The sequence below is a fragment of the Haematobia irritans genome, chromosome 2 (genome assembly GCF_050003625.1).
Source record: "Haematobia irritans isolate KBUSLIRL chromosome 2, ASM5000362v1, whole genome shotgun sequence".
In the NCBI taxonomy this organism is placed as follows: domain Eukaryota; kingdom Metazoa; phylum Arthropoda; class Insecta; order Diptera; family Muscidae; genus Haematobia; species Haematobia irritans.
The window spans coordinates 61,523,171-61,544,420 of NC_134398.1; the positions used below are offsets into that span (position 1 = coordinate 61,523,171).

At 33.6% G+C, this 21,250-nt stretch overlaps 1 protein-coding gene across 1 annotated transcript in view; it reads left to right on the forward strand.

Moving 5' to 3' along the window:
* Positions 1 to 21,250, forward strand: part of side-II (sidestep II transmembrane protein) — a 645,324-nt gene that overhangs the window by 580,093 nt on the left and 43,981 nt on the right. The window contains exons 13-15 of the mRNA XM_075294734.1: positions 13,334 to 13,445; positions 13,614 to 13,695; positions 18,393 to 18,534. Coding sequence (XP_075150849.1) covers positions 13,334 to 13,445; positions 13,614 to 13,695; positions 18,393 to 18,534 — 336 coding nt within the window. The remainder of the gene's footprint in view (positions 1 to 13,333; positions 13,446 to 13,613; positions 13,696 to 18,392; positions 18,535 to 21,250) is intronic.

Below are 21,250 nucleotides of genomic sequence, written 5' to 3' on the forward strand. Positions count from 1 at the left end.
ACAAAAGCGAGTTTCTTGAGCGTACGTTTGATGAGAATTTTATGATTTCCCTAGAAAAATGCTTCTTATAGATTATATTTGCAAATTTTAAATTCAGCTTCGTTAGCCATACAATTTTAACTGTACTTTTGGATGAAATATGTCTCACTATATGAAAATTAGTTATTATATGTGATCGTTGGCTGTTGGTACGATCCAAAATAAAAATGAACCAATACCAGTTTTGTAACAAAAGAAAAGTAATTTCCACCGCGTATGGAGGGGAAGAAGATTTGAGACATTTTGTATCTGCATGACCTATTTTGCACTTTATCTTCTCAATATACAAATAGAAATATTTATTAGAATTCATAATTTCAAAAAAAATTTACGCTGCACCTCCCGGACGGAGGATCGAACCACGTACCATCAGTTTTCAAATCGCGAGTATTATGCACTGAGCCACATAGCCAACATCCGTACTACTAACCAAATATGGCTTTGTTCACCATTCATACATAATTATGTGTATTTGTATACAAATACATACAAGCATGTGTTCTATTTATAGAATAGTTTCAAAAACAAAAGCTAACACATATTTCCAAGAAGTAGAATTAAATTCATCTAACTACAGGGTGATTCATGTTTAATTAATTTATATTAAAAAGGTGGTCTTCGAAAAAATGCACATTAAAAGTTTAGTATGGACATATATTAAAGAATTAAATTACGTAGTTAAACTAACGCTAAATTTAACTTATTTTTATTGCACAAAAATATTTGTTTGTAAATAAATTGTTTATTTTTTTTTCAAAATTTTCTACAGCCCAATGAAATTTTCCGTTTTTGTCTCAAGTTTTATGAACTAAACTTAGGTATATAGTTCATTGACCGTACATATAAGTTCAATATGAACTAATTCAGAAGAAAATTTTCATATGATTCCCGCAAAAATAGTAAGAACGAATTACTTTATGGTTAAAAGGTCATGGTTTTTGTTCGTTAATTTTAGTTCATTTTTCTTCTATGAGAGGATGTCATTTCGTGAAGTGTAGTTAAAAAGTACTCCAGGGTATTAAATTCTACCTATAGTACAGTTTAGCTTTTTCTGTGTATACTCTGTATTATACAGGTAAACTGTATATATACTATAGTATTATCGAGAATTTACGTATTCTTGTTAAATTTGGACACAAACGCACGCATCAATTGAGTAAAATTTAGTTTAAAATTAATTATTTTAAAAACCAAAATTAACTGCAGAAAGCGAACAAACAATCCGACTATTGAAATAAACTTTTCTACGCTGGTGTTTCGCAGGTGAAAATCAAAAAATTTGTTGTTACTTTTTTTTACTGTGCTAAAAAGTCGTAATGTTTACAATTGGTGTTCAAAGAGTAAAGGTTGTATTAACGAATTTGTACATCGGTTCATTGGTTTTGTATTACGAAATAAATAGAAATTGAATTGAAAAATAGTTAATAGCTCGACTATTTTTCGCTTAGTGTATGTTATGTTTTGGACTTGATAGTTTGGACAATTTCTTCGATGTTATGTTTCGATTAGAAAATATTTATTGTTGTTTTGCACCTGTAATTTAGGTTTGGAAACACGATCATAGTACCGACTAGGGCTTTCATTCGGGATCGATTTTTAAAAATCCCGGGATTCGGGATTTCAAAATATTAAATCCCGGGATTTTTCGAGATTTTTTTTTCGGGATCCCGAAATTTTCGGGATTCTTTAAATATTTTAAGTAATAACAATCTACAGCGCCAAAAAATTGTTGTACATTAAACCAATTTAGATTAATTAATTTTTTTTTTACAAAAAAAGAACATAAAATTAAGAAAAAAAATTAAATTAAAAAGCAATTTTAAATTGCTATCATACTTAACGAACACATAGTCCCACTCAACATTGTGAAGAAAAGAAAAACAAAAATTGTATGACAAAAATAAATAAAAAAGCCATTTCATATCGCTATCTTACTCAGCAAACATTTTAAGGATTAAGTTAGATTAGGCGTATTTTCGTATACTTGTGATAATCCTTTTGTACTTCGATTTAAGTAAAAATATCACAGCATCCAAATTTTTGTCAGATAATCGCGATCTTGTCATATTTTCGACGGACCTTTTATCATTGCTTTTTATTTTATGTGGCACGAATTCCATTTCACATGAACTCATTATTCAAAGGTCCTTCTCGTTTATTTCGATTTTTGATGAAATTGTGCTCTTTAGTATACCTCATGTATAATAAATTCTTACTCAAGATGTACCATAAATGTTTATTAACTCAATTTGTCGTTTGTGAAATCTAAGGGCCGTTTTCACTGAGTGATGACTCCAATGAGTGTACACAGGAAAAAATATCACAAGAATTTGTCCAATAAAAATTTAGTAGAAGTTTAAAATTTCAATTAATAAATTAATTGAAACAATTAACTTTTCAATCAAGATAGAAACATAAAGTAAATTATGCCACTGTTTGAAAATTTTTAATTTTTTAATTAAAAAGGTAATTTATACAATTAAATTAAAATAAACTGGCAAGAAAAAGTAATGGAAATTTTTTTTTTAATTTTTAATTCAAAATTTATTTAAAACAATGAATTTAATATTTTCTTGATTAAAGACATTTCAATTAAAAAATTAATTGGATCAATTAATTTCCTGATATAATCAGATTTTTTTTTTGCGTATGTTCGATTTTTCACCAAAACTCGTAAATAACCATGCAAAAATATGTATGGTAATGAGGATATTTTTAGCATAGCTTGCATTGAAATGATATATAACATTGATTACGCTTAATTTCATATTTAAAAATTGAAACGTAATCTTTGGAAAAGATCCAAAACAGTACATAGTACACCCAGAAAAAAGTGTCTTCGAAACTTAAGGACAAAATGTTCATCAATTTAGTTTAGCCTTTTTATTTCCATTAAGTTAAATATTTGAGTGAAATAATAAAATTTACTTGTTTCAGTAAAAAAATCCTAAACTGAAAGCAGTTAGGAAAAGTTAATTAACTAGAATAAGGCATGGAATTTTACTAATACTGTTTTGTTCGCTGGGTATAAGAATTTACTACTGAACAAGAAAATTTTTTTCACTGATAACAAAGCATTCGTAAAAACAAAACCGAACTAAACCCTAGTTTCCTCAAATTTAGTAAAATTTCTTATAAAATGACAATTCTGACTTTCTTTATTATAGAAAGCTTATCATACATACGAATAACACTTGGCATAGAAAAATATTTTAGTTCATTCGTACTAATAAGTATTCAATCCTTTCAAAACTTAAGGAAAAACACTTGTTAGAATATAGGAAATTTTCCCATATTTCTTTTGTCTACCTGTAATCGATACCTGTCATCGATGTATCGATATGTTTGCGCGTGGGTTGTTTTTTAGTTGGAATCGCTTTGTTATGGTATACGGAGAGATTGTTAAAAAATAATGTAGTAAAAAAATTTAATAACAAATAAAATATATAAAATATTTGTTATTTTAAATTAGTGAGAACATTTTTCGTTTTTTGAAAATTATTAAATAACAAACAATAAGACAATTTTCGTGATGGTGTATAAAGGAAAAAACACCAGCAGAATAACAACCCCTTCATTCGTTTTTATTTTGGAATGTTCAATTATCAGGTAATATTCAGTGACGCTATCCTTTTGTGAAAATATTGGTTTATGATTTTTTTTATATTTGTAGGTATTGAAAGAAGGACAAACTCGTTAGGCAGCAACTTATTAAAAGTGGAATTTGGAAATAGTGGAATAATAAACTAATATTTCAAGACCAGTCGATGCTGTTGATACTTAATAAATATATTTAATATATTAATATAACATGTCTTTTATTGAAGAAAAAATCACTATATAAATAAATAAAATTGTATTTAAAAACGAGCAAGTTGAAGTAAGCAGTTCTAATTTTGAAGTAAATGGATTACCACAAATATGTAAGATTTGTCCAAATGAATGAAAAAAAGTTAAATAAAATCATTCCATATATGAATTCAATTCAGTTAAATTTTTTCATTCTGTAGTATAGTGGTACATGAATATATGAAAATGTAAACTAATATATGGAATGAATTCTACGTAATTTATACGAAAATCACATGGTTCAAACAAATAAAGATGTCTTTGGCGCTATATGAAGTTCAACTTTCTTCACAATGAGTTCATTTTAACTTAATGAAGGGGTCACTTTTTTCTGGATGTACCACCCTATAAATAAAAAATGTAGTATAAATATATATTTGATATAATCCATTAAGAAAAATGGAGACAAGTACTTGATGTTTTCTCAATAAAAAAAAACTGACGTCGAAATTCATTACTTCCCATAAATCCAACATGAAATTATGTGAAATTCCCCATACATGGAATTTGTAAAATATAAAGGAACGTATGAACCGTCCTGTATAGAAAGTGGAATAAAAAGTATGAACCACCCTGTGAAAACGGTGAAAATAAAGAACGAAATGTGAACATGTGGCAACATAGCCAAGTAACGGATTGTCGCCAAAATGTACGCAAAACATACTATGTGGTTCAAAGTATGCGTTCCATATAAGAAATAGAATATATGTAAGAAAATCATGTAAATCGGACCAAAATCGGAAATACATATATGATAGATATTCTTGTCGACGCATGTATGTAACAAAAACGTAGCATTTTTACTGTCGCCAAAGTATGCGTTTCACATACATATATATATATATATATATATATATATATATATATATATATATATATATATATATATATATATATATATATATATATATATATATATATATATATATATATATATATATATATATATATATAACTATAGACCGATGTGGACCTAGTTAGGCATGGTTGTTAACGACCATATAAAGGGTGATTCTTTTGAGGTTAGGATTTTCATGCATTAGTATTTGACAGATCACGTGGGATTTCAGACATGGTGTCAAAGAGAAAGATGCTCAGTATGCTTTGACATTTCATCATGAATAGACTTACTAACGAGCAACGCTTGCAAATCATTGAATTTTATTACCAAAATCAGTGTTCGGTTCGAAATGTGTTTCGCGCTTTACGTCCGATTTATGGTCTACATAATCGACCAAGTGAGCAAACAATTAATGCGATTGTGACCAAGTTTCGCACTCAGTTTACTTTATTGGACATTAAACCAACCACACGAATGCGTACAGTGCGTACAGAAGAGAATATTGCGTCTGTTTCTGAGAGTGTTGCTGAAGACCGTGAAATGTCGATTCGTCGCCGTTCGCAGCAATTGGGTTTGTGTTATTCGACCACATGGAAGATTTTACGCAAAGATCTTGGTGTAAAACCGTATAAAATACAGCTCGTGCAAGAACTGAAGCCGAACGATCTGCCACAACGTCGAATTTTCAGTGAATGGGCCCTAGAAAAGTTGGCAGAAAATCCGCTTTTTTATCGACAAATTTTGTTCAGCGATGAGGCTCATTTCTGGTTGAATGGCTACGTAAATAAGCAAAATTGCCGCATTTGGAGTGAAGAGCAACCAGAAGCCGTTCAAGAACTGCCCATGCATCCCGAAAAATGCACTGTTTGGTGTGGTTTGTACGCTGGTGGAATCATTGGACCGTATTTTTTCAAAGATGCTGTTGGACGCAACGTTACGGTGAATGGCGATCGCTATCGTTCGATGCTAACAAACTTTTTGTTGCCAAAAATGGAAGAACTGAACTTGGTTGACATGTGGTTTCAACAAGATGGCGCTACATGCCACACAGCTCGCGATTCTATGGCTATTTTGAGGGAAAACTTCGGAGAACAATTCATCTCAAGAAATGGACCGGTAAGTTGGCCACCAAGATCATGCGATTTGACGCCTTTAGACTATTTTTTGTGGGGCTACGTCAAGTCTAAAGTCTACAGAAATAAGCCAGCAACTATTCCAGCTTTGGAAGACAACATTTCCGAAGAAATTCGGACTATTCCGGCCGAAATGCTCGAAAAAGTTGCCCAAAATTGGACTTTCCGAATGGACCACCTAAGACGCAGCCGCGGTCAACATTTAAATGAAATTATCTTCAAAAAGTAAATGTCATGGACCAATCTAACGTTTCAAATAAAGAACCGATGAGATTTTGCAAATTTTAGGCGTTTTTAAAAAAAAAAAAGTTATCAAGCTCTTAACAAATCACCCTTTACTAGCACAATGTACCAAACTCAACTCACTCGGATGATTTGGCTTGGTACATTGGCTCCTACAAGAGGCTCCAAAACCAAATCTCGGGATCGGTTTATATGGGGCTATATATGATTATGGACTGATATGGGCCACTTTTGGCATGGTTGTTAAATATCATATACTATCACCACGTACCAAATTTCAAGCAGATCGGATGAATTTTGCTTCTCCAAAAGGCACCGGATGTCAAATCTGGGGATCGGTTTATATGGGAACTATATATAATTATGGACTGATAGGAACCAATTCTTGCATGGTTGTTTGATACCATATACTAATATCACGTACCAAATTTCAACCGAATGGGAAGAATTTTGCTCTTCCAACGGGCTCTGGAAGTCAAATCTGGGGATCGATTTATATTGGTCCTATATATAATTAAGGGCAGATACAGACCAATTTTTGCATAGGAGTTTGAGGCCATATATTAACACCACGTACCAAATTTCAACTGAATCAGACGAATTTTGGTCTTCCAAGAGGCTCCGGAGGTCAAATCTGGTGATCGGTTTATATGGGGGCTATATATTATTATGGACCGATGTGGACCAATTTTTGCGTGGATGTTAGAGACCATATACTAACACCATGTACCAAATTTCAGCCGGATCGGATGAAATTTGCTTCTCTTAGAGGCCTCGCAAGCCAAATCAGGGGATCGGTTTATATGGGGGCTATATATAATTATGGAACGATGTGGACCAATTTTTGCATGGTTGTTAGATACCATATACTAACACCATGTACCAAATTTCAGCCGGATCGGATGAAATTTGCTTCTCTTAGAGGCCTCGCAAGCCAAATCGGGGGATCGGTTTATATGGGGGCTATATATAATTATGGACCGATGTGGACCAATTTTTGCATGGATGTTAGAGACCATATACTAACACCATGTACCAATTTTCAGCCGGATCGGATGAAATTTGCTTCTCTTAGAGGCCTCGCAAGCCAAATTTGGGGGTCCGTTTATATGGGGGCTATATATAATTATGGACCGATGTGGACCAATTTTTGCATGGATGTTAGAGACCATATACTAACACCATGTACCAATTTTCAGCCGGATCGGATGAAATTTGCTTCTCTTAGAGGCCTCGCAAGCCAAATTTGGGGGTCGGACGGACGGACGGACATGCTCAGATCGACTCAGAATTTCACCACGACCTATAATATATATACTTTATGGGGTCTTAGAGCAATATTTCGATGTGTTACAAACGGAATGACAAAGTTAATATACCCCCCATCCTATGGTGGAAGGTATAAAACAGCAAAACTGAGAGGAAATTATTATAATTAATTCCAGGCAGTTTTTTGTGATCGCAGTTTGATTCAAATCATCGGCTCAAAGACAATCTCCAGTGATTTTGGGCAAAATTGGTTCAGATTTAGTTATTCTTCGAATTTCGAACGTTCGAATGTTTTTTGAGTCTCATACAACTTGAACAATATCAATAAAAAAATTTTAGAATTTTTAAAACGAGACTTTATTTTCTTTCCAAAACCGTTTTATGTGTTTGATATTGTTTAATATGCATTTATATGCTGAAAAAAAAAAACTTTTCTCATAAACAATAATTTCATATAAGAAAGATTTGTTTTTTTCTGACTTACTTATATCCTTATGGAAATCAATTCATCTTGCACTACTTAGGAAACATGTCATGCGAATAATGCAAAATTTGTTGGTAATTATTATCGATTATTTGGCAATTACATTTCACTTTATATAATCTACTTAAATTTGCAATATACAACAGACTAGCTATTCTCACTCTTAATACAAGTAATAGTGTTTGGTGAAATTGTAGTGCCCTTGTGCCATATGTCAACTCAAGTACTTTGTAATATCACATCAGTGAATATGCCGTCATAAAGTGGCTCATGTGTATCATTAGTGTATATGTGTAATGGTATTTACTCAATTTCACTCATCTTGTGAAATGTCTTCAATCCTGACACATACAAGCATGTCACATACATATCATATATCACCTGACATCATCGGTGTTGCAAGTGACTATATGTCACTTGGAATTTCCAATGTATCGTATGGGAGATACTCAAAATGATATATAAGTATATGGATATATATGTACATGTATGTACATTCTTATGTGCCAAGCGTGTCTTTCGATGTCTGTATGTGTGTGTTTGTTTTATCTGTCCCATAGAATCATAAAAGTTGCTTCATAATGATTTTCTTTGTATCTCATCTACAAAAGAGTGTCATCTGTTTGTGTTAATTTAAAGTTGATTCACCTGATGACACTCTGGAACATATGCTCAAAGGATTCAAGGAGAATTTGTAATGAATGTCCGTATGAATGTTGTTTACGAATAAGAAAATTAAATTTACTTATTGAACATGGGTATAACACCACACATAGTACAAATAAAATTCATCATGCGATGAAAACATTAATTAGTTCTATTACACTCAATTTGCTGCATCATACTGAATATAAGGTACTGATGCAATTATGGTTTCCGTAATTGATACTTATGTGGAGAATATGAACAAAACAAAAAATACTTCCAAAATTGTTATTTGGTAATTTAAAGGATCTTATGCACACAGAAATGAAGCCTTATAAAATTAGGGCAAACGAAGCTATAATTAGTGCTATAATCGTAATTATAATTAAGACTTAAGCGCCAAATTATATTTTTTAAAAAAATTTCGAAAAAATGTTTTCCTTTCTTAATGTTTCTTACTACATGGTGGCTAATATGTTATGCAACAAGGTACACTTACTTTATTATTCCATTTGTAACGATCTAACCATACCCATCCGTCTTTTGTAATCACGCTAACTTCCCAACGAAACAAGCTATCGTATTTAAACTTGGCAAAAGTATTTGTTATTGAAGTAGATCGTGTGGTATAACGTATGATACATATCACTTGCTGAGCTTTTGGAGGTGTAAATTTCATCCGAACCGCTTGAATGTTGGCGTCCTAATTAACCCGTGGAAATTGATTCATATGGGCTCATAATTATGTGTAAACTCCTATTTATAAAAGTGTCTTATACAGGCACTTAGTTCTCCTTTTTATCTAACATTTACTTCATGAAGAAGTCAATGTTAAGACGATTTGAGATACCTTGCCATCGGTAAATGTTGCCACAACCCAAGCAATTTGATTGTGGCTATTTTTAATAGAAATTTCTACACAATCCCTGGTGGAGGGTACATAAGATTCAGCCTCGCGAAATTTTCGGCCTAATATTTTTGATTTCATTATACCCTTCACCACTACTGTGGAACAGGGTATAATAGATTTTAGCATTTGTATGTGTTTAATTTCATTTCGACCTACGCATTATAGATTGAAAGGGCTTTGAGTTTCTGTTGTTTTGGATTTCTGCCCACACGTAGATGGACTAGAAATCGCAGTAATTTTGTTCACACACGTCGTTGGGCGCGCGTGGCCTAACCCTTATCGCAAATCAAAGAGTCGGAGTTACAATGTTACAAATTCATTTATTGAGGTCTTCGTGACCTATTCTTTAGAGTTGCAAATCATAACTGGGTCGATTTAGCGATGTTCGTGTGTTCATGTCTTATTTTAGCTCAAAGAAAATCCCTATTGATTTTTTCCAAAATTTTTGTCTGCCTAGGGCTTCGATAGTGTCAGTAAATATTCGGAATATATTTTGACACCACTGTCGATGAATACGGGCGGGGAGTAACAAGGGCTGCGGAGTCGAAACAATTTTGCTCGACTCCGGCTCCGACTCCAGCATTTCTTATTAGCCTCGACTCCGACTCCGGAGTCGACTCCAGGTGGTGTAACTGAATCTCATTTTAATAGTATTCCAATTGTAATTTTAAGGTGTAGTGTTCCAAAAATAGACCGATATAAGTATTCTATTTTGCCATATGTGTTTATATGCCCTAAAGAACTCTAATTTTAAATTTTGATGCAACTCCACGACAAATCTCAGCATTTTAAGAATGTAAAGAACTCTACATTTTAATGTCAGGCCAATAAATTAAAATACGACATAAGAATCTATAGAGACCACATCAAAATATTGGTAGATGACAACAATATCCAGAATATGTATTTACACCCAGAGAAGGAATATGATCACCTCAAACATATTTTAAGAGCAAAATGTTATTTTTGGGTGGTGACCATTTAACATGGTTTTCGCAACCATGTTCTTTTCTCGGAAATCATGTATCTGATTTCGGCAAGCAGGTTATATTTGACGAGAAAATAACATTTTAGTGACAAACATGTTACATGGTCACCATACAAAAACAACATTTTGCTTTTGAAACATGTTTGAGGTGATCATATTCCTTCGCTGCGTGTATAAAAACAAAAAAATCAAAAAATTAATTAGGCTTCCAGAAGTTTAAGAAGTAAAATATTGGTATTAGTCTATATAGGCATTTTATAAAAAATAAATCTATATAAAACAGAAAAATTCACAAAAATCAAAATGCCGGGCTAATCAGATAGAAAGTTTAGATGTTAAGAAATGTAATGTGTCGGATATAGAAAACAAACATAAATTGCCAAAAATTAGGACGTGCGGAATTTTAATTTAAATAACCACTACCATACAACAGATGACAGTTACGAATATTGTTTCTATAGAAGTAAAATGATGAAACATCGATTTATAAATGGTCTATCAGTTATGGACATTAGAGGACATTAATTTAATGTAAAGAATTTCGAGAGGTTTGATGAAACAAACTTTCTCCCAAAAGACGGGCTCAGATGACAGGTTGGCATAGGTTTAATTTAAAATTACAGCTTCCAAAGACATCGGGTGTATATGGATATTTCTAAAGAAATTATCTCCATACGCAAAATCTGTGCCGACGGGAAATTTCAGTATTTATTTATGGATCTCAAAAATCACTAAATTCAAAATTTCTGACAAATCTTATGAAAATTTTAGACTGGGAAAAAGTTCTTAAAACAAATCGACATACCTGCCAAAAAAGTCAGAACGTTAGGTTCTACTGCTCTATTGCCTTAAAATTGTACCTTTATCAAGAGTACGTAAAGGGTCAAAAATCAATATTTTAATATGTTAAAAATGGACAATACAATTAATCAATTCAGTTTATATTCTAGTAAAATCTACTTTTTATATCACCGTGAAATTTCACCCATTTCACCCACTTTGAATGGCCTGAAATCCAACACTTCGTTTTTCGTTGTTCGATTAAAAACCAAAATGGAATATAATTTGTCGAAATATTTCTTTAGTTACAAATATAGGAAGTGTTTTTCAAATTTTGTTTCGCCGGAGTGGGAGTCGAGCAAAATTTCTACGACTCCGGCTCCAACTCCAGCAAAATCTTCAGACTCCGACTCCAAGACTCCGGCTCCGACTCCACAGCCCTGGGAGCAATAATGGGTCGTTACATCGGCCCATACCATTAGCATTGGCGGCTCTTGAGTTCTGGTGGCCAAACACAAATTTTTAGCTGACCTATTTGGCAAGTAAACCCGGTCATTTTGTTTCTTCACAAACTACTCAATTTGGAATGGCTGATGTTTATCTGTACAGAAATATCTTCGTAACTTTACCTGAACGGTGAGAAAATGAATTCTCGTTACTATGGCTGTAAGACCAAAGATTTCATGTTGTTTTCTGATACAAAAATGTTTGCATTGAGCAAAAGTCAATAAACCCTTCATGACGGCCTCATGTCCTTAGGCGATTCGACTATAAAATGATTATCTCTATGTAAAAGAAAATTCCTTTCAACTTAGATCAACTTGTCTCAAATAAATCTAACTCCCTTTAAATGTGAATTGGGTCTGAAACGAAGCCATCAATACAAAATTTATTAATGTAAAGAGAAAAACTTTTGGAACTGTGTTATTGTATTTTTCACCTATTTTATTTATTTCATAGGGATTTTTCTTAATAAGGTACAAAGATAAAACACAAATTCATGCCTTATTTACATTACTTAGGATATACATACGAGGAAGTGACATCGTTGTGTTTTTAGCATTTCCTATGTCAGATATATGTTACCTTCGCTCTTCCATTAGTTCTTACAAGTTTATCTCAGTCAAACTCATGGATCAAAAGTATACCAGACCTTTTGGTATACTTTTTTTATACTATATTTAAAACTTAATATTTTTGGCCGAACCTAAATTTGACTTTCACATTGGAATTACTCATCCTTGGTTACCTCAAAAACCATTTGAGATTTGAGGAATTTTCTAATGCAAGCTTTCAGCTTCATTAGCACTTTGTCAAAAACTATCAAACAAAATTCTTAAAAGTTTTCTCTGCTAATAAACTCTCAATTATATCTCAATAAACTTAGTTTTCTAAAGAAATTGTTGTGGATTTACGTAAAATTTTTGATAATTTAGAAAGCAAAAATGCACAAACACACAAGTTTGGAAGTAAATTCGAAAACTGTCGATTATTGAATTTCCTTTAAGACAAAACTTGGAATTTCTTTCATGACACTTTAACTCACAAATTTAATTTAACAAAATCCGCACACACATAATAGGAAAAAACCTCCTTTGTTTGTATATAATAGACGAACGAAAGGAAACGAATACAAGCAAAAAAAAGCAAAAGTGAGGGCAAACAAATACCAAGAAATTCATGCATATAACTGCACTCTACACACATGCATTCACCAGATAAAAATTGAAAACTTAAGAAAAATATCCTGTCTTTCCGAAGTGTGCAGCTGTTGATGATGCGCTTGAGGGGTGGGGGATGACTTGTGGATTTCGGGCGGTAGAGGATAACACTTTTAATTGAACTTTTCACAATTGAATGTTCAACACACAACAACAACGACAGCTCCATGGTATTTCGTGCAAGTTGCTTTGCTTACGGCTTAACTAACTTGCAACATCATCAACATGAGATGATTGCCACGAACATCAAGTGGCAAATCTCCAAAAATCTAATAGAAAACAATTTAAACGAAAAACTGAAACTTTAAGGTACCATAGAATTGAAGAGTATTGCAAACTGAAATATATACAACAATATATTTGCTGTTTTTTGTTCACTTCATGTTGCAAATTTCATTCACCAAAAATGTTGTTCTTTTCCCCTTTTGCAGAACTTTTCGGTGGAAATTCAATAACTCTGGTGAAACTTTAGATGTGGGCAGTGAACGTTTCAGTGTGAATGGCAGTCGTAGTATTCTCAAGTATACTCCAGTTACCGATCAGGTAAGTTTTCCATCAAAGTTTCTTCAAAATCAACAGTTTTGGAAAACTATACTGAGTTCAGATAACATGCGTGCATATATGCGTAAAATTTGAAACTTTATATATATATATATTTTTTTTTTTTAAATGGCGACAAGATTTTCATTTTTTCTTCTTTACTTTCTACAGGACTATGGCACGCTATCATGTTGGGCTGCAAATGAGGTGGGAACTCAAAGTCAACCTTGCCTTTTCCAGGTTGTATTGGCAGGTAAATAATACGAGTACAAGAGAGCGAAAGTACTTCAGCAAATGAATGCTCAAGTTGTGGTGATGTGTTGGCACAATATGTGCAACCTGTGCACAGGTTTCCCATATATTTGGTATGTGAAGTAGTGTATGAGTGTGTGTGGGTGTGTACGTATTAACCCGTTAAGACATCGATTGGTATGAGTGAGACGATGGAGATACGTTTAAAATCTGAAACCTGCAAAGATCTGGCGACTACAATGAAATTAGCGAGAATAATGTCAAATATGACAAGTCCTGGATAAACAGGCTGGAAATCTCTAGCGAACGCAGCAAATATAACTATAAAGGGTGATACGGTCAAAATTTGGTCAAGGGTAAAAAGCGCGTGTAAATCGGTGAAATTGTTTATTTAAAAAATCGAATTAAATTTCTTTTTCAAGTTCAATTAGTATAAAATTCAGGAAAAATATTCAGTTAGCCTTTCGCTTTTCCAAATCCGAATTGCCGGGCTTCACGCTTGACACCTGCCATCAGATTTTGTACAGCCACCTTGTCCACTTTCTTCGCCGCAGAAAGCCAGTTTGCCTTGAACTGCTGCTCGTCCTTAGCAGTTTTTTGGTCTTCTTTAGGTTCCGCTGGACAATAGCCCAGTATTTCTCAATTGGGCGGAGCTCTGGCGTGTTGGGAGGGTTCTTGTCCTTGGGAACCACCTGCACGTTGTTGGCGGCGTACCACTCCATAGCCTTTTTACCGTAGTGGCAAGATGCCAAATCCGGCCAAAACAGTGCGGAACAACCGTGTTTCTTCAGGAAAGGCAGAAAGGCACGTTTATTCAAACACTCTTTCACGTAAATTTCTCGGTTGACAGTCCCGGAAGCTATGAAAATGCTGCTTTTCAAGCCACAGGTACAGATGGCTTGCCAAACCAGATAGCACAAAAAACTTTGACGGTTTTATGTGCTTGAAAATATCTGCTACCTTTCCCCTTCCTTTTGCCGTATAAAACTCCTGTCTCGGAAGCTGCTTGTAGTCGGCTTTGACGTAGGTTTCCATTACCACGCAGTCAAACTTCGTCAGCCTCGTCGTGTACAGCCTCCGGGATCACGCTTTGGCCGTCGTATTTTGTTTATCATCGCGATTTGGAGTCATTACCTTCTTGTAAGTCGATAGTCCGGCTCGGTTTTTGGCTCGATGCACGGTTGTAGACGATACACCCAGCTTTTTTGCGGCATCTCGGAGAGAGAGGTTAGGATTTCGCTTGAAACTACCGGCAACTCTCTTTGTCGTCTCAGTGGCTTCCGGTTTTCGATTTCCCCCCGATCCAGACTTCCTGGCTGTCGACAAACGTTCCCCAAATACTTTAATTACATTTGTAACGGTTGATTTGGCAACTTTTAGCGATTTTGCCAGCTTTGTGTGCGAGTAGCTCGGATTTTCGCGATGCGCGAGCAAAATTTTGATACGCTGCTCTTCTTGCTTGGACGGCATTTTGACAACTGAAGAGTGAATTCCAAAATCAAAATAGGAGCAACATTCTACACACACACACCTTCAAAATGAGGGGTGTTCAGGTTTTTCAAATGCAAAATTGAAAGAAATACGTCAAGTTTATATTGACCAAATTTTGACCGTATCACCCTTTATATAACTATAGACCGATATGGCCAAGTTTGGCATGGTTGTTTACGACCATATACTAGACAATGTCAGATGAATTTTGCTCCTCCAAGAGGCTCCGAAGGTCAAATCTGGGAATTGGGTTATATGAGGGCTATATATAATTGTGGGTCGATATGGACTAATTTTTGTATGGTGGTTTGTGTCCATATACTAACACCAAATGCAACATTTCAACTGAATCGGATGAATCTTGCTCCTCCAACAGGCTCCAAAATAAAATCTGAGGATCGGTTTATATGGGGTCTGTATATGATTATGGAATTTTTGTATGGTTGTTAGAGGCCATGTACCATGTACCATATTTCAGCCGGATCGGATGAAATTTGCTTATCTTAGAAGCTCCGCAAGCCAAATCTGGGGATCGGTTTATATGGGTCTATATATAATTATGGACCGATATGAACCAATTTTTGCATGGTTATTAGTGGCCATATACTAACACTATGTACCAAATTTCAGCCGGATCGAATGAAGTTTGTTTCTCTTAGAAGATCCTCAAGCAAAATCTGGGGGTCCGTCTATATGGGGGCTATACGTAAAAGTGGACCGATATGGCATCCGACCTACATCAATAACAACTACTTGTGCCAAGTTTCAAGTCGATAGCGTGTTTCGTTCGAAAGTTAGCGTGATTTCAACAGACGGACGGACGGACATGCTTTGATCGACTCAGAATTTCACCACGACCCAGAATATGTATACTTTATGGGGTCTTAGAGCAATATTTTGATGTGTTACAAAAGGGATGACAAAGTTAATATACCAATGGTGGAGGGTATAAAAAAACATTGTGTGTATTACAGAAAAAGGTGCTAAGAACTAAAACCCTCGTGGAAGTGAGAAAGATGTGAGGGAAAATTCAATTAGCAAAAAAAGATTGTTTTTTTGAATTAGTCTTTATGAAATTGTTTTTACATCCTGGAAAAGAATAAACGTTTATCACAAAAATTTCACACTTTAGGAAGTTTATTTATACAGCGAAAAGAAAATGAGAAACGATATTCGTTTATCTAGAATTTCGTTTGGGAGGAAACAAATATTTTTTTGAGTATACTAACCATAGCATCACTGTGGCGCTCATGTTCCCCGATTCATCTTATGTCGACTTTTCGGCTCTTTAGTTAAAAACCGAATTTGGCCAATATCAAAAATCGATTATTCGATTTACAAAACAATCAAAAGTCGAGTATCCAAATTTTTAAAATTACACTGGACGAAAAAGTCTCGTTATATTGTTTTAACAGAATGCCAACGAAATGAAATTTGAAAATTATTCGTTAGTGAAGAATTTTCGATGGCCCAATTTAAATGAAATTTTCTTTGTGTGTACAAGCCCAACGGGAAATTGATCAACCCCAGGACCCCTCTATGTCTAGACCCAGTTCTGACCAAAACGTATGGAAGGGACCGGTCACTTTAACATAGGTTAGTCATTGACTGTGAAAATTTACAATTTAGGACACCTGTTTAGGACAAATTCTTAGGAACCTGTTTCATTTTGAAAATCCGAATTATTTATTTTGTTCACAAAAAGTCTATTAATCGCCGTCAATGAGTAATGCCGAAATCGAAGTCATTGAGTACTAGCCGATTTCATGTTTAGCTCAACGGATGATACCGTTGTAATATGCAAGCCTTCTACAATCAGAAAAATAATTCTTTCCTCCGAAACGTTTCTCATTTGCTTTTTGCTGTAAGGAAGTTTGTTTAAAAGAATTTATACTTTTTGTGATAAATGTATATTCTTTTACAGAGTGTAGAAACAATTTCATAAAGACTAACTAACAAATTTGGTTGCATCTTCCCTCGCATCCTTCTCACTTTCACAAGGTTTATTTAGTTCTTAGAACAGTGCTTTTTATTAAGGAAATGGGCTTTGATTTTGGAACAAAAATTGGTTTTTTAATGGCAAAACTAAAAAAAAAAACTAACAAAAAACGCTAACAAACTTTTCCAAACACTTTTTTGCGTGTACTTCCTTTATAATCATAAAAACAATAACTGAAAATAAATTAATTTTAAATTTCCCATTCTTCTTCTTAGAAACTGTTTTTCTGCACTTACATTATGATTGCATGATTCTCAAATCTCCGAGTGAATTTCAGTATAATCTCATCTCTTATATTCTCACACTCATTAATTCTCAAGCTCCCTCTTCACAATGGGTTAAAATGCGAAGAGTACATCCTTTTGCATGCTTGAATATTTCCTTGAGAAATTGTATTTTCAAGTACTTGTGTGTACACTCAAGTAACTATACAACCTGATAAGAGTGTGATGGCGTGGCGAGTGTGAATTCATGTGAGTGTGCTATATCATGAGAGCAAAAATCTACGTGTGTGTGTATGGATGTGTGTGAGCTTGGCTATGGGGCTCGTGTATGAGTATTTACCAAAAAGTGTCAACACATCAATAGCATTTGTCATCAACAGTTTGTTTATTTAATCAACTAAATATTTGCTATTCTATTTCATTCCATATTTATTTTCTTACTGCAAACAACCACACAATATAACATCGAATAAATAACAAAACTTACCATTCCGCAAAATATACATAACAACCACACCGACTACGACGATGGCGTTAACAACAATTGCTGATTGCTGACTCTAATGTTTGACGACGATGCTGCTAAATTGGGACTCATTCAAATTCCTCTGGACAATAATAATGATGATTTGAACTTGGGGGAATGGGGTTTGTTTGTCCGGCCTTGGTTTAAATTCCTATTGTGTGAAACTTGGGATTATTTCCATATTGTCGGATATCTAAATGGTCATGTATGAATGGATGACCTATGAATTTTTTTTCTTGCTACTTTACCTCTCTGAATATTTTCCTCAATGTTTGCTACGACTACAAATCAAACAACGTGTAACTTGTATCCTGTACTTGCCCCATACATCATCATATACATGGGTGTGGATTTCTTTGCTTTTGTTTGCATGCGACCAACAACAAACGCTTCTTTGCAAAACACCACATGTCGAACAAACATTTTTTTGTACTATGGTTCATGTTGGCTTTTTGTAGCCTTGCCAAATGCCGTTGGTAATTGTTCGATCTTCAATCGCACCGAGATAAGCCTCGATATCCAATGCATACCTGGCTACGATGGTGGTCTGCCACAAATATTTGTTTTGGAAATGTTCTCAACACGCACTGGAATCACAAGGTAAGTCTATCATTTGATCTTCTTTGATATTTTTAGCTGAAAAGGACTGCAATCAAGTTAAGCCTGATAACATGTCGTTCTTGCAAACATTTGCAAATGGTAGTTTTAGGGATTTCTTATTGACTTTTTGGGGGACATATCAATATGGAAAAAAATCCACAACCAGGTCTACTTGGTTAATGTAAAGGGTCCAGTATACGAAATCCTTTGTCCGAAACCAATAAATAAAAAGTTAATTAATACCTTGTTTAACGAAAATTATTTAAATTTAATTTTTTACATAGAAAATATTATCATATATTGCCCATAAAATAATTACAACTATTCGGTTATAACATAAAAATATGGGATACACTGAAAAACTATTTTGTTTTCTCAGGAACGAATGATCAAAGTTGGGATTATGGATGGGTTGGTGACGCAACTGTTTTTAGAGAGAGAGTAGACACCAGCAAAATTCATAGATTATAGAAGATGTTCGCCGATATCAAACAATGTTTGACAGTTCCAAAGATTAAAAATAAACGAAGAAACTAAGAGCACAATTACGCTCTCTTTCATTTCCCTTTTTACAATTTTCAAATTTAACCCAAAATTAGAACATATATGATGCACGAAACGATTAATAAATAACTTAAAATATTAAAAGTTCATATTTGCACAAAAAATTGTGACAAAACCGCAAAAAAACGAAATTTAATTTTGAGCAGCTTTGCTCTTTACGAAGAAACCAAAATGAAATGTCAGAAAATTAATTTTTAGAACTGACACATTTTTTTCGCGGATCATCTTCTATAATCTATGGTTTTTGAACACCAGTTCATGGAGTAGAGTGTGTGTGTACTGTATAACAGATTGTGGAGGAGGCACTATGAGAGTTGTGGTATAAATTCTCAGTGGATGAGAAAATATACCATTAAATTTTACATATTGAACATATATATACTACCGTGATGAATCTTAAATACCCACCACCATGAATCATATATAATATTTTCCTTTAAAAAGTCCTCGTCGCAGTGGATTACTTGAAATATATATAGAATTTTAGGTGGATTTGATGACCGGTACGCTCACAAATAAACATTTATGCCAAAACATGGAAACCAAAAAATTGGAAGTTGTTCTAGAAACATTTCTGTATAAGAGAATTTCGGGATTATCCATCAATTTTCCACTTCCAAAGAAGTTCTTTTGGACCAGTCTTAGAAAATAAGCTATTTGGCGATTTAAAGTCAATATGCAAATTTTGGACAATTTAATGTCGAAAAAAAATAGAAACTCAAAAAGAGTAAAAACAAATATGAAATTAAAATAAAATTAAAAATTTGCACCTGTGACTATTGGCTCTTTCACTTCCATGGAAGTTAATTTTTACTTTATTTTTCATCATTAGTAGAATTTTCAATTTATTATATTTTAGAAATATATTTTTTCCATATATATTTCTAAACTAAACACCGAAAATAACAAAATAAAAGCGATGTACAACATCAAAAACAATCTTTTGAAAAAATATTTGATAAAAAAAATACCGTCGGTGAGATTTGAACCCGTGTTCATTATTTTTTCATTCATACTAATAAAGAACATTTCGACAAGTAGTTAGAATGTTATGCCTTGGTTACACATTACGAGCATACACCCTCAAAAAAAATTGCTTCTGTAACATATACCCCAAACACATTTTGCTTCAAGCATATATATTTTCAGGATTGGTCCAAGCAAAATATTGTTTGTATTTTTCAAACATATTATGTTTCACCTAGGGCATAAACTGGTAGTAAAAAATGTTAATTAAATTTTTTTTTGGTGGATATATTTTTAATGCGCCAATTGGTTACTTCCATTAGTTTACTTGCAGCGTACTCTCTAGGCCTCTCTTTCTAAACACATATATGTGTATAGGCTATTTCCAAATTAATATATGTTTGCATCTAAGCATACTATATTTACAAACATTTTATGTCCCAAACATAATATGTTCTAACATATTAACATATATGTCCCAAACATGTTATGCTAGCTTATGGACATTATATGCTTGCACTTAAAAATATTGTGTTAAAAAATTTGAGTTCCAAACATATAATTTTTACACCCAAAAAACATATGAAAAACAGTCTTTTTCGTCCGTGTACCACAAACATTTGAATTGACGTTTCGACACTTCGTGTTGAATGGAGTTTGTGGCAAAGTGTGCTAACGCGTTGTTTGGGCCGAAACAATTGTAAAAATTAGATAATAAGAAAATAAAAGTTTAATTAAAAAATGTTGATAAAAATAAAAAGTGAAAATTGTGAACTGTTTTTCATTTTCTAAATTTTTTCGTTCATATGAACTTCCAAACCATAACTAAAGTAATGCAAAGGATCCAAAAACAAAGTACTTTCATCCTATGACAAGCCCATGTAAAATTCATTGGAGATGATTCGAGTTTGCACAACTCACTGACCAAGAATATATGTACTTTGCTCAAAAATCGATATTTCGATGTGTTACAAACGAAATGACAAACTTATAACCATTCTGTGGTGGTGGGTATAAAAATGAGCTTGGATGAGAGCCATGGAAATCCAAAAACGACCATATCTCACCGATGCACAAAAAAAGTTAGAACGGAAAGAGTCGAGGAGTTGCTTCGCTTGCACGAAACTGGCCAGTTGTCGTATTTGGGTTTCTCCGATCAGAAGACATTCCAAATTGAGCAGTTCAG